The sequence below is a fragment of the Calidris pugnax genome, unplaced genomic scaffold, assembly GCF_001431845.1.
Source record: "Calidris pugnax isolate Ruff unplaced genomic scaffold, ASM143184v1 scaffold147, whole genome shotgun sequence".
Classification (NCBI taxonomy): Eukaryota; Metazoa; Chordata; class Aves; order Charadriiformes; family Scolopacidae; genus Calidris; species Calidris pugnax.
This window is the reverse complement of record NW_015092359.1, coordinates 1,612,326-1,627,968: the sequence shown is the minus strand read 5'-3', so window position 1 is coordinate 1,627,968 and position 15,643 is coordinate 1,612,326. Positions and strand designations below refer to the sequence as shown.

The 15,643-nt window shown below is 37.2% G+C and overlaps 1 protein-coding gene across 1 annotated transcript in view; it reads left to right on the top strand.

The window, feature by feature from the left end:
• Nucleotides 1-15,643, top strand: part of NRXN1 (neurexin 1) — a 765,322-nt gene that overhangs the window by 302,765 nt on the left and 446,914 nt on the right. The window contains exons 9-10 of the mRNA XM_014962458.1: nt 5,347-5,730; nt 13,386-13,589. Coding sequence (XP_014817944.1) covers nt 5,347-5,730; nt 13,386-13,589 — 588 coding nt within the window. The remainder of the gene's footprint in view (nt 1-5,346; nt 5,731-13,385; nt 13,590-15,643) is intronic.

Here is a 15,643-nt window from a genome sequence, read left to right as displayed (position 1 = left end):
GCTCACATGGGCCATTAGGAGAGTTTAGGGCATATTTTTATTTAATTCTTTAAAAATGTTGATGGACATCAGCAGGAATGTAGACTGATTTTAGGAAGCAATGCACACACGGTGATCAGGACTGCATGTTATTTTTAAGTGGAATTATTGTAGTTTGTAGAATTATTATGTAGTTTGTAGAATTATTGTAGCAGGCTGGACTAGCCAGTCCAGCCCAAACCACAACAATTATAAATAATCAAATATATATACATAAAAGAAAAATTAATTCAGTTGATGAACTGCCTATTATCAAGATGGGTAAATTTTATTTACCCTGTCACTCTTGAAAACTGACCATAGTACGTCCCTAAAACATTGAACTGTTACTAAAAATAGTTAATACATATGTAGGCATATGGATTGACAAACTGAATTTTTGTCTGATATCTGAACCAGACATCAAATATTTTCTGTGATTTTAATACATAAAATACTACTTTATAGTAGAAGTGCCAATAACAGAGGCAATACTGTTATTTTTCTTAATGAGCATATTGGCTGAGTAGTATCTTAGACGGTCAGATTTACCTAAGCAAAAATTACTGCCTAACAATTAAAATAAACAGTGAACTGTATGTTCCTATTTTCTTCTGATTGGAACAGGAAGTACTGATGTGTTGTGTTTAGATTATTTCTTCATGATTTATGCATGTTGGTCTATTATGCTTTTTTTTCTATGAATAATAAAATCCACTTCTCTATTCTAGGAAGCTTTTTCATTTATTTTCTCTAGTCAAAACCAAACATACTGGCAATCATATGAATATGATAATTTTTCACTTGCTTACGTTCAGAATTTTTTTTGTATAAGTCAAAGAATACACCTTGTATTAAAAAAAAAAAAAAAGGCTTTTCTAAGACTGTCTTGTCCTGCTGACAAAATACTCCCCAGCCTATCAATTGCAAGGAAGAGATTCTCCCGTTAATAAGTAGCTCAAATAACCAGTGTTTTTGGTTTTTTGTTTTTGGTTTTTTTTTGAAGTGATGTTTTGTGTCTTGCAATCTTTCACTCCTAGCCTTCAAATCCAATGCAGAGTGGCTACCTCAGATAATAGAAAGCTGTGACATTTCTCAAGGAGTTTTGCTAATTTCCTTGACTTGCGTATTAGCTGGATCAGCAAGTACTTGATTTATTTTTCATATTTTGCGCTCTTCCAGACTCTTAGTCACCGGGAGCCTCCACTCTAAACTACTGACTTTGCCATTGTCTGTCTGGGACTGCAGCAGGGAGATTTAAGGAATGAGAGCATGTTTTTAAACACTACTTATCCAGGTCCCGTTCACTAGTAATTCTGCTGATCCGCTCAGATTTTGGGAAATACAAGGAAGGGGGAACAGATGGTGCCCTTCAATTTCCTTTTGCTGAAGGAACTTTTGACCTATTATTCTTCTTGAAGATTTTCATCCTAGAATCCCATCCTGCTGTCTGAAAGACCTACTCTGAGTGCTTCCTTAGCTAAAAAGCAGATCTTCAGTGAGAAGGAACTCCTAAGACCCTTATTCCCAGTAAAGAAAGATCTTCTCTGTTGGGTGATCTTTCTTGCTAGTGGAGGAAAGGGAACACACATTCTCCAGCAGTCTGTCTTTTTCGCTAAGTATAAAGCAAAGGACATCAACCTGGTACCAATTGCTGTCGTATGAGCTGAGTTCCCTTCCAGTATTCATGGTTATTGTGAATTCCTGTGAAGGACAGTAGCTTCATAACTGCTTCCCGTGTGTTCTTGGGCTCAACCATGGGCTGTACGCTGTGATCACTGTCCTCATCACAGCTACTATATGATGCTTTAGCATGTGAGATGTAACGTATATTTAGTGTACTCTGATAACAGTGAAAATCACTGTTTCTTAATAAGAAAAATGTGTTTCACATGCACAAAAAGAAACCAAATAGGCCACGCATTGGCCTATTTGTAGAACAGTTGTAGTAGCTGTAGTTCCAATCTTCATATTTAACTGATCAGGATTGAGAGAAAGTTTAGAAATAGATCTCAGTTTCTTATACACACCCTTATGAAAAAAGTAGCTTGCTGAGATAATGAATATGATTGGAGAGGCACATTAACTCACACCTAAGGGAAATGTTTGTCTGTTCTGCTCTTAACAGTACTGCCAGCTCTGCAGTAAAAGAATTGGGGAAAACCCAACCCAAACTAAAAGAAAACAAACACCATGAAGCAGCTGCAAAGGTCTTTGCTCACAGTTCTTCTTGTAATGCAGTAGAGTTGATTTAATAACTGTTTTCTGAGACTTGAATGTTGTTTAAAGTTTTGTTAAACTGTTTGTCATATTCAAGCATAACCTTGAAAGTGTTTTTTGACTAAACCCCTATTCATCCTTTGGAAATCATCATTAGACAGTGAAATCAGAGAAGAAACATTACTCTTCTAGTCAACTTCCAGTTGCATATGACAGTGTAAAACAGAATGTACCAGAATGTATTCATAAGTAGGTTGCATTTAAGGGCTAAGAAGTCACTGAAATTTTGAACCAAAGTTAGCATTTCAGCTTAAATACCAGAAATTATGTCTAGACTATGTAATTAGAGCTTACCTATAATCAGTATCTCACTGTAAGCAGTGCTTTGTCGATATCCATTACATGCATTGTTGTTGCAGGTTCTTTTTTCATGTATCCACTTCTATATACTTCTTCCCCATCTTTTCAACTTTTTAGTAACTGCCAGATTTGCATGTTCCTATTTCAGCAAATGTTAATAGTTTACATATTTGAGATAATGGGTTTATCTTGCATTTTAAGGAAAATTCTTCAAATGATCCTGTTAGTGTTTTTCATTTATTTGTGAGCTCATAGAAGAATTGAGATGGGGTCACCTTGAGAGTTCCTCTATTTTAATCCTCCAATGAAAGTATGATATAACGCACTTGCATCGGTCTTGAGAGATGTGTGTTGAGTTACCCCAGCAGTGGACACTCTGCAGTCTCCCCATGTAATCATTCAGAAACTGAATATATCTCTGTGTAAAACAAGCCGTTTTGTCCATTATTTCCTTTTTTACAAGCATAAAATACACCACACTTTTTTTCCTGTGTCATAGCTCCATTCCATTTATGATTAGAATGTTCTTATGTCAGTCTCCAGTTTCCTTCATAGACTAAGAAGTCCCAGCTGCTTCCTATCCTTACACGTCGTGTTCTGTAGCTATTGACCATTTTATTGCCATTTTCTGCAGTCTCTCCAGCTGATCTTTCCTCTCTGCATCTTTCTCAGAGTTTGAGGTGAACCTTACCAATGTTCACTAAAGTGGTACGATGGTCTTCTCTGTATCTCCCAATACATTTCCCATTTTGCTCATGTGTATGTTATTGTTGACTGATATTCCTGACTCTTCCTTTTGGAGAACTTCCCACTTATCAGTTATCCTTTCAGTCAATAATTCTTGCCGAAAATCAAAATTTCATTAGTTTTTCTCACTGTTCCTCCAATCCATAAAGATATTTCTGAATGTTTAAATTGCATTTTGCTCTCTGGTGAAATGATGTAGAATCACAGCACCCGTAGGTCATTATAGGGCACTTACATTTCTGAGAAAACATAAAAGGGAAAACTGACTACATCCTCAAGTGTTCAACATGCTCATAAAGATGCACAAACACAATGCAAACCTTTGCTTTATCTTGTTATATATCTTCTGATAGTAGGGAGACTGTTTGTAGTAGTAGTACTTTCCAGCCCTTCTAAAATCCATATGTCTCAAGTCTCATGTGGGAGTTAAATCTCCTGAGATCTCTTCCCCAAAGAGCTTTTACTAAAGGTCAGCTCTTCATTCTCTCCGTGTTGTTGGTTAACCTGTCAAACCAAAAAAAGAACAAAGTATGTAGCTCCCACAGGTCTCCTCTTCATTGCTAAAAGAGAAGCCTAAATTTTCAGATATATTCAAGTAAGAGAATGATATTTTTCTGACCTGCCTCTGCTTAAAACTCACATTTTAGTATTTATGCTATAAAAATTCTGAATTTTGTGTTCTCATGCACCACTCCCACCAGTGTTATCATCTGGAATCTGTGTCATGCTGACTGTGGAAATAGCGAATCATTTTACTTTTCTGTATATATGTATGACAAATGCAATGTGGTAAATGTGACTCTTCAGTGTTTTTTGACCATCAATCCACTTTTAATAGTGTGTCCAGTGGATGTGGCTGGTACGTTATAACAATCTGGTGGCCTATATAATGTTTTGATTTATATTTTGCTTGCTTTTGCACCCATATAGAATGATTAGGAGTCACTTCATGAAAATTTACATGAAGATTATTTTTTCAAGCGATTTTACTTAGTAAATAAAATTAAGTTTGGTGAACACAAGTATGTTCTCTGACTCTATGTACTAAATTGAGTTATTTGTCTATTCAAGTTATAAAAATTGGATACCTCATTACTTTTTAAAAATACAACAAAGAGGATCTTTACAGTCGATTACAGTTTCTTTGTTCAGACACTTTGCAGAAACAGAACTTTATTTTAGGCTTAATTTTGTTTATTTACTTTTTAAACTTAAATGGAAAAGATACTTCTGATTTCCTGGTGTTCTATATACATCCTTTTTCCTACTCTTTGTAACATGCACACATTTTGAGGTAAGTGTCAGCGGCATTGATTTTTCCCTCTAGGAGCACATCACTATCTTCTTAATGATTGCCTGTCTGGCAGCTGATGAGAGTATTTTCCTTCTGCACTTAAAGAAAAAAAAGTCTTCTCCAAAGCCCACTGAAAGTGGGTGAGAGTCTTTTGGAATGGTGTGTCTTTGGATCCAAACCAAAGACACAGATTTGCCTCCCAGGTTACAACCTATCAACGCAACCTCAGCCTAAATGCTTTGAAGCAAATAGCAGGTAGTGAAGAGATTTTTTTTTTTGCTTGGTGTTGAACGAGCAGGATGTTTCTGAAGATAAGTCTGAATTGCATTCTCCCTACCCCTACAAGATTGGTAAAGTGATTTTGACTTTTTGGGTTTTTTATGTTGTCCCCATGCAGTATTGTGCGTAAATACAAGATTGGTAAAGTGATTTTGACTTTTTGTTTTTTTTTTTTTGTTGTCACCATGCAGTACTGTGCGTAAACGTTTTCACATTGTTCACTTCCTGGCAGTATTTGTACTACCTTGCAATTAAAATAATGAAGTGTATCTATTATTGTTTAGCCATACAAACGGAATACTGATGTTTCATGTATGGTTATTCTCCAGGACCTAATGGATCATTTAGATTAACGAGTAAAACAGCAGTACCAAAATCTTTTAAATACCTTGAGAATCATGCATATTTTTTTTGTCTTTTCTTCTCAGGGACCATATCTGTGAACACATTACGTACACCATATACTGCACCAGGGGAAAGTGAAATCCTTGACTTGGATGATGACTTGTATCTTGGAGGCTTACCAGAAAACAAAGCAGGCCTCGTCTTCCCAACAGAGGTGTGGACAGCACTTCTCAATTATGGATACGTCGGCTGCATTAGAGATTTATTTATTGATGGTCAAAGCAAAGATATTCGACAGATGGCTGAAATTCAAAGTACAGCTGGAGTAAAACCCTCGTGCTCAAGAGAAACTGCAAAACCTTGCCTTAGCAACCCCTGTAAAAACAATGGTGTATGCAGGGATGGGTGGAACAGATATGTTTGTGATTGCTCTGGTACAGGGTACCTTGGCAAATCGTGCGAAAGAGGTAGGTTCCATCAGATGGCTGCATTTCTACTGTATAGAATCCTGCACAATGACTAAAAATGGTGAAATACTATTAACTCATCTGAGGCAGAAATAGTGTCTTTGATTTTTGCTTGATGTGAGATGGAGCCCTGCTCTAGACTGAAAGAAGTAACTGTAGAGGAGAGATCTTAGGGGAGTTTCTGTGATGCATAAATAATTACTGGTTGACTATGACAGAGAGACAGTACTGCTAAACCTCTCTCAGAAAACGTTTCCTTTTCTGTCTCCTCATACGTTGCAGAGTTCTGGAAAGCTTTGCAAAAGTAATTTCAATTACTTTTGCATTACTAAACGGTCACATTTCAATTCCAAACTTAGGTCTTGTTCTCTGCCTATTTATGTCAATACCACTGTGTTATCAAATTAAATTAATTAAATTTACTTTTGAATTTCACAGTATCACTTCAATCCATGACCAGAACTTTAGCTATGAGTCAAAGCAAGAGAATCAGTGTAGGAACCTATATTTCTTACTTAACTTTTTTTTAAAGATCCTAGTGCCCAAGGAAACAGTTTCTACTTCTATTAATTCACTGAGTAGCCCTCTTGCCTACAAAAGGTAAGTGTAAAGTTGACAAACCCCATTTATTTAATGGAAAATGTGGATAGTGGCAAGGAAGATAGACATTTGACAGTTTTATATATTTTTTGTAGTTAGAAAGATGAAACAAAGTGTATTTTTTAACAATAAAAACCCGGTGAACATTTAAGTTGTTTGTAAATAGGTATGTATGCTTATGTAGACTTAATACCATCCTATTATTAGCGTTTGCAAGTACATTCTCCGTTTCTTCTGATTTTTGTGTCTTAATTTTTTGACTATATCTGCCTTTGGCTCGTGGCCAGCTATTCTGAGCTCTCCAGATTGTTCTGTGACTGGTGGAGGGAAGCTGGCAGAGGGCATACCCGAGCTGTCTGCTGCATTACCAAAGCCTTCAGTTCAACATGTCTGGTGTACCACCCTGTGGCAAAATTCTGCTATTGCAGATGGCACAAGTTAAAAAATAGGTTTTTGCATTTTTTTCAGCTGGAGAGCTAGGATACATGTGTGTTGGAAAGAAAAGCACGCAAATATGCAATGAACTTAAAAGCAGGCTTCATCATGGCAATTTCTCCTAAATATATTTGACAGGTGGTAATATTTTATATAGAAACCTTTGTCTTTTTTATTACCCATACTTTATTGCTGACTGTCTTCCAATAGAGAGCCTGATTTTTGCCTGTGCATTCCCCTAGTGGGAACGGTGGTGCTATGGTGTGTCTACAGTGGTATTTGGTTCTTGTCCAAAAGAAATATGTGCGGCAGTTCAGACAGTATGGGATCATTTCCTACTCTTGGGTTTCCCTCTCCAGAGGAAACTGCACTGAAAGAAGATCTCCTTCCAGTAATATTCATGTCCCAAATGGCCATGCATTAATAAGATTATAGCTTTTGGGATTCTGAAAGCAACGTTTTGGCATCCTACCACATAAAGTTATTATAACTCCTACCCGTGTGCAGTAACTGATAAACTTTTGTGTTTGGTGATACCAGCAACACAATTGTAATTGTTCAAACTAATTTAAATAAAATAGGACCATGTTAATTTCAACAAACAATACGGTTTCACAAAGAGAAGAAAGCATTAGAATAAAATATTGGGGATTAAACAACTGGAATATTTAACTTCATGTTAAGGGATTAAGGTATCTTCAGTAAACAAAAGCATGTAGCTACTTTTTAGTACTGTCATTTATTTTTCATGCTATTTCCCTTAAGATAGGAGTCCATATTGTGGATGTACCACGTACAATGCAGTATCTGCAGTTAATTTGGGCAGTTTATCAGTGCACAAAAAATTGAACACAACTCAGTTCTCTTTTAATTTCAGTATACTTAATATTTTTGTATATCCATGTGCTTTTTAGCCTGTTACAAGTTATTTTTGATTTTATTCTTGATTTTCAGTAAGGTTAAACATTAGAATAATCTGTAGATTGGCTTTAGTAGATTATGGGAGCTACAGCAGATGGATGGACAGATGTCACGGCAATATAATTTGGCTTTCTATCTTACTTTGATTGTGATTCACAATACGTGACGTGACTGCCTCTCGGCAGAGCCTTTTGCAGGTGTATACTTTTGCCTGGATGGCTGGGAGCAATGCACAAGCATAAATTCATCAAACAGAAAGTAGGCATGCAAAGAAAGATTTATCAAAGTGACATTTCCGAGGAGAAAATATATTTAAATTAGAAAGTGTGTGTAGACATCTACATTGCGCATGCAGCCACACCTGCATTTACATATATACATTAAATAAAGTAATACCACTTTCATTCCTTATCTCTGGATGCTTTAAAATTTAAAGAGAAATAATACAGGAGATGTGATGATAGATGGTATGGAGAATCAGGTGTTCAAAATAATTTAAATCAGAGATAGAATTCTATAATAACTAATTGTTTCTTTATCTTATGGTTCTAGCACCTCTATAGCTTAGGACTTCAGTCCTGAAAGAATACCAGTGTAGAAATTGGGAGGAATCATTTCACCTTCTATTCACCTATTATCTAGTAACTAATTGCACATTGAGAGATGTTTCCATCAGAGTGATGGAAAGGTTCCTCAGGATTCACCAAGGCTGTAGCTTTGGGCCCAGATGGACTGAAGCAGCTGCCGTAGCAAACACCCAGACAGCGCTTCGCTGAGCGTGCGCCTGTGAATAGAACTAAAATACAACTATAATAGAACTAAAAGTTTGAATTTGACTCGGTAGCTGTCGACATACCTGAATAACTCACACACTTTATAGGAGTACAATCATATACATCAGCGAGCATTTTCAGGGCAGGATATTGTTGCTTTCTATATATTGGTAAATAAAAAAGGGGCAGAGAGCAAATCTGAATACTTGATTACTGATGATCCAGATTGTTCAGGCGCTCCCTGGCGTGGCTCTGGACTGTATCGTTTGTCGCCTTCTGAGGCAAAGTTTGCATGTGATTTGGAAGACATCAAACACAGAGGGTGGTTTCATGTTTTCAAAATGGCTCTGTAGGCTGCAGCCCAGTCCTTGTATTATCGCAGACACTTTGAAACTGAAGAAGCAGGAAAAAATTAATAATTCCGACTTTAGAGGCACCACAAGGGGTCCAGAGGAAACTGTTTTATTTATTAAAATGCATGCAGTAGGCATCCGTGCTTACCAAGCACTGTGTTGTTAAAAACAACACAAACATGACTACAAAACTTATGAGGAAAAACACTGAAATTCAGATTCCTAGTCCAGACTTCTTTCACTTTGATTTAAATAAACTGTGGGTTGAAGAACAGCATCTATTCGGAAAATTATGTTTCTCCTCATAAATATCTGTCTGAGCATTTTTGAGGGTAGAAACAGGTGAAGGGACGTTTCCTGAAGAGTGGGTTCCTCAGTTTCTTCAGCAGTTTAAGTAATCTCAGTGAAATTAAGGTCCTGAATCTCTTCTCATACTGGTACTAGTTTGTGCATCCTTGTGATAGGCACAGAACTGAGTAAGGTAGTATGTGTATATAGGAAGGAAGAGTTACCCAGCCCTGGAGATTCTAATCAGAAACAAATTGAAGGAAAGGAGAGGTGAAACTGAACCCTTTTAGTGTGTTTTTGGTTTGTTTGGGTGTTGTTGGTTGGTCTTTAGCATAGAAGTAATAAGGTTTTTTAACGGTCACGTTTATAAATATATTGAAGAATGAATGTGTAAAATAATTTTAATCAATCTCTTAATTTTACTGTTTATTTCTTGTTAATTAGTCTACTGCATGCACTTATTTGCTGCTACAAAAAAAATATTCGGTAATGTTTTAGAATGTTTTCTGCTATTTTTCTTTTCAATGCTAGACTTCCAACACTGAAGTGATAGTAAAATTATTATTCCCTGCCATGGAGACTCTGATTCTTTTAATGAATAGCACATTCTGAGCCAAACTTATAGTCTCTTACCATTTAATATAATAATTAGAGGAAGCTGAACAAGAGAAAAAAGACATTCTGCCAGCACTGTGAGAACAGTTAGCAGTGTAGATCTCAAAGAACAGTGAGACATCCCTTTGGAATTAGTCAGTCCAAAGCAAAAAAAAAAAAAAAAAATCAAAAGTTAGGAGCAAAAATTAATGCATAGTTTTAGTCAAAATGTTCTTTTGAGGTTTGCATAAGTGGTGTAACCCCCAATGTCTCTCCTCTTTCACCATCTTACTGACCAGGCCTTGCAAAAACCAAAGTAACTGCAGGATGGAAACAACTCCATTAAAAAACTGAAATGATCTCTAGGTCTAAGAAAGTCAAAATAAACCGAGCCCTTCTTATTTCATCTTGAAAACTCTTTTTTCCTACTGCCAGAAAAACAGAGTTGTCTTTCAGTGTATGGCACCAAGCGTAATGATGGGGTGATAAAGCATTGCCATGAAGAATCACAAGGGAAGGAGGAAACTCCTTGTTCTTTCAAAGGTCTCATACAGGCACTGCTAGATGCCTCCTTTCTAGCCAAGACCAAGAGAATCTGGAAATATGCACAGCTGAGAGAACGCTGAGTCAAGTGGAAGAGATGATTCATGTGGCAAAATCCAGCTTGCCGTCTTTAGAGAGGAACACAATATTCACAAAATATCATTCAACCATATTAATGGAGCAATCATTTAATAATGGTTTAATAACAAAAGGTTTTCCTGACAATGCTTGTACGAGCAGACTCATTTCAAGTGATAAACTGAACATAGGTTTGGTTTTTTTTTTATTTTAAGAATATGTAGTGTTTCTGATCTTCAGTTACAACTCTCAGGGCGTTGCTAACTCTTCTTTTGCGGGTTTTTTTCTGCAATACCTTTGTATTTAGAAAGCCTGTGACTTGGAGCTCCCCATACTGAAAGGAGCAAGTTGGTATGAGGGGGTTTTCCTCATTGCCCCCAGAGCTTTGAAGTCATTTGCTCTTCTGTTCAGTCTCCTTGGTCTGTTCTTGGAACATCTGTTTCCAAAATAACTGGCACAGTATGGTTTAGGAGGATTGAGTATCTAATCACATCAAGTCTGTTCACTATGATGTTAAATACTCACAGGTCATCTCTGATTAAATTTAGATGGTTCCTTCTCTCAATTTTCTGTAATTTTCTAAAAGACCAAGTAATTATAGGAAAGCCAGCAAACAGTACCAGTGTTTATTCTTTTTTTCTTTTACATTAATTATTATAAGATAATTTATTAGCAACAGACCTTTAGTATTTTTGAACACTGTTCATCCTGTACCATCTGATTTTTATTTTTTTTTATTTAATAAAAACACTGAATAGAATTAATGTCTTTTTTAAAAGACAATATAAAACATCCCTTTAATTTTCCCTTACATTAGCATGTAACTTAAATTTTTTATGCTGAACTTGTTTAATTACCTAAGTTGTGTTTACCTTGATAAAGATCTTGGGGAACTTTTCATGCACAGACTACACAGCTGTATGTAGGAATGAAGTGTAAGCCCCTGCTTCATCCCCCCCAAAAAAGAAAGAAAACCAACCAAACAAAAAAACCCAACCCCTGCAAAAAACCCAACAAACCAAACCCAAACAACAATCAAAAAACCCAAATCATCTCTCATCTCCAAATCATCTCTTTGACTTGAAATCTCTTATCAGGCTGGCAAGAGTTAAGTATTCCATCTCCTTCACAGAAAAATTTCAAGTTTAGAATATGCAGGAAACCTTATTACCTGTGTGATTAGAAATCATCGATGTAAATGTATTCTTTTAATCTGTGACATCTAATGACTTGCCAACCAGTATTAGTACTCTTTTTTTTTTTTTTTTCCCCAACATCAAACTTCAACTTTTCTTCAAGGATTTATTGGGGAAGTCTGGAACTATTAAAGAACATCCCATCTATCATTTTTGCCTCCAATATGCTCACAGAGTTACGGTGGAACATTTTGTCCCTCTATGGGCTGTGTAGGCTGGAAGTCTTGAAGACCTTATCTGTCTTTAACAGTACACAAGATACTCAGTGGAGATGCTTTTGACAAACTGTCATGAGTATTGATGTTAAAAAAGAAATTCTAACACTGTTATAGTGATGATTAAACATAATATCAGTAGTATCAGTCCTTGAAAATGTTACTGTATGTGGGACCAGAATATTCCCTTGTTTGTAGATAAGTGTCTCCATTAAACTACAGCAAATTGAAGCACAAAGAAGCTTCCCCCAGGTGTTCTCTGCTGTCTTCTCCTTCTGCTCGTGGCTCATTTGGCCTGTTATTGGGCAAATAACAGGTATTTTTTTTCATTGAGCTGAGGTGCCCTCAGGATTGTGTCTTTTCCAAGAAATATTCTGTAGCATCCTGTTTAGACCTCATTATCTTAACACTTTGATAATTTCAAAGAGTGTTTTTGAGTGCATTGAAATTGAAGGAGACATGGAAGAAGTTAGAAGGTGGCTAGTGAATTAGTGGTAGGTAAACAATCAGATGTGCACAAAACAGGGTACGTTCAGACAGTAAGTGGTTTTAACCACAGACAGTAGTGGTTTTAGTTATGTTGTATGGTTAGTTTGGTATGTTACTGCAGACCCTACTGAAATTCCTGGTGGTCTGCCCACTTGCTGTTGGCTTGGGGTAAAGGAGGTCACTCATTCACTGCTGCTTCCACCACGATGTGCCACCGTTCATGGGTCTAAGGGCCATGTCCAAAGACTGCAGTGGTTTAACTGGCCGCAATGCTCGATTGTCCTGCAAGAAAGGACTTCCTAATGCATTCCAGAAACAGATATGTCCTTTGCTTTCTAGGAACTGCCTCCCTGTGAGCAGAAATGCAGTATTTCTGCTGCCTTTCCTGTTACCAGCCTGGAGGCTGGGAAAAGAAGGCTCCTGGCTGGTTGCTCTGGGGTCTAACAGACTGTGACCGCTCTGTGCCAGAGCCACTCACTGGGAGGGTTTCCTGGAACGTCTGAAAGTGACAGTTATTTGCTTGTCTCAGGGGTTTTAAGATCTTACCCTCAATATGCCAAGTCCAGTCTCGATCCTCTTGTTGAGGCTGTCTCAATGTTTCTACAGGTGATTTTGATTCTATCGTACCACGGTCATTGTGGTCATGAAGCAATCTGTGCTCCATCAGGCCATGCTGGGGATATTTACCCATTTCGGGTGGCTTTTAACTAACCTGATGATAACCATAACTCTGGTAGTAGATGAAGAATCCTAAGGTAGTTATCCAGGTGGATGAAAGTCAGACATGACCTTTTTACTAGGCTGTAAGGTTCACCTAATGCTTTTTACTGGCTTTGACCTATTTTGAGTAGCACAGGACTAGTCCTGCAAGCATTTCTTCACGTGTGATTTTATCCATCTCCTTGAAGGTGCATACCTGAATGGCTGGTTCGTTAAAAGAGCAATTTAGTTTCTTTTAAAAGGCACCAAAATTTGCTATTAAGAAAACCCAAACAAACAAAACCTGAAAAAAAAACCCAAACCCAAATTTGTTTATGTTTCACAGTAATAATTGCGATACAGAATTCTGTGTCACACTGAGTGAATATCCATTTACCATCTTCTCTTTGAGCAGTTTCAGTAAACGCAGTATAATTCTTTAATAACTGATTTTCTCCTTTATGTTTTCAGAGGCAACAATTTTAAGCTATGATGGAAGTATGTTTATGAAAATACAACTCCCAGTCGTGATGCATACGGAGGCCGAAGATGTTTCTTTGCGGTTCAGGTCTCAGCGAGCTTATGGCATTTTAATGGCAACTACTTCTAGGGAATCTGCAGATACCCTTCGGTTAGAGCTGGATGCAGGACGAGTTAAACTAACGGTCAACCTAGGTAACAAATTCTTCCTCCAAGAAATTAACATTTTCTTTGCATTTTTCTTTTTGCTTGCAAACATTTATGAAACAGCCCGTTTTAACATTAAAAGTAAACTGAAATGATATATAAACACACCTCAATGCAACATTTGCGTATGTACATACACACACAAATACATGCCCATTATTATATTTTATTTCGTTTTCTTTTGCATTTTTGTATTCTTTATATAGTCTTAACATAATCCATCACAATATTTTTGTACTATTGTGTATTCTAAAAAGAGAAGACTACTTCATCAGTGGTATTTTGGGGCTAAGATATTATTCTTCGTTGTGGAAGATTGGTCTCCCTCCACGATTTCTTCACAGTAGCAATTCCACAATTGAAATGTGGAAGCAGAAACAATGTGTATGTAGGTCAGTTCAGTTTTACCTCCACCAGTTAATGTACAACAGGCAAACGTATCAAAGAATTCCTCGGTTTAACACTAAAAACGTTGCAATTAAATAGTCCCACTGATGGATTTCTTGGTCTGCTTTTTTTAGATGTCAAATCTGTAGTAAATCCATCTCCTCTTTTTTAAACAATTCTGTAGTGGTATTTTTGTAGTATCGAACAATAACACAACCCTTCAATGCCCAAAGACTGCGGCCCTCAGCAAACAGCCGTGTGAACACAGGAGGCACAAGCCCTTTTACAGAAAAAAAAAATTCTGAAGAAAAGAAATATTAATTACCTGGTTTGAAATATGATGGACAAAATGTTAGGTTATGGTTTTCTCAAGTTTTTTTAAAAAAAGTAGTAAATAAATTAAAGCACTTGTGCTATGCATATGAATAAATCCAAGTCAGGAGCTGAAAGGGAACAGAAGATGCACGTTCGGTGCAGTCATTCCCATTCAGTGGAATGCTATTTTTAAAGGGAATTAAGTACTTCATTGTTTTAATCACACCTGAAATGATTTCCAGAAAGTATGGGGGAAGGAAAAAAAGAAAATAATCAACAAACCCTCTACTTGATAGAAGTGTCACTCACTAAAGCACTGTCCAGGTGTTTAGAGTTTGAAAGGGAGGAGGAGAAGCCAAGTTTTCCCTGTTTATTCTCCTCTCGCAGCGTGTCCCCTCTGGCCTGGAGCTGGGGCTGCTGCGGCCGCCCCCGGTGCTGAGCGGGGCCCGGAGCCCCCCCCCACTCACCCCAGCACTTTCTGTAAAAGGGGATGTGCTGGTGCTGCTGGTCCTTGGCTGTTTGCAACCACTTTTCTGATGCGGTTGACGACACATGACAAACTCAGCTATATGGAAACAAAATCTAGGTTTGATGGTATATATGTTCCTCAAAGGTATAAGCCAGGAGTAGCTCTACACACCACGTAGCATGGCGTAGATTTTGGTGGGGTTTTGTTTGTTTGTTTTTGGTGGGTTGTTTGGTTTTTTGATTTGGTTTTTTTTGTTTTGTTTTGGTTTGTTTGGGTTTTTTTTACAGTAATAAATGCAGATAGCCCAGCAGAGGACCCTGCTACAGACCAGGTCATTCCCTTTTTATACGGAACACGACCCTCTATCAGCTTTTTCCTACTTCTGTAGTTCAAGAAAGTAAATTAACCCATGCCCTAGCAATATTGTTTTTTCTTCCAACACCCCTCCTTTTTTTTTCTTTTTCTTTTTCCTTTTCCTTTTTTTTTTTTTTTTAAGTCAGGCAAGGAAATGATCTGAAAATAGACAGCATTCCCTAATTATCAGTGTCTATAAATGCGTTGATTTCCTATATATTAATGTAGCTTTAAAATGTAGTCACTGTTCATTTCTTAAGTCTATACAATAAGACAATATAAACCCACAAACCCCTATTTATAGGCCCAGGGAATGAGCTTTTGTGTTTTACTCCCTAGTTTCTGAAGATCAGCCTTTGAGGTATACTATACACAAGTTGTCCAAGATGTCTGATTGGGGCCTGGCTTGCTCTATGACCCATTGTGACGGAGCACTTTCTAATTGCATTGAGAGAAATTACCTGTTCTTTCACAGATGGGGAGAAAGTTGCAGCCTGCCTCAGTTAAGCATCTTTGA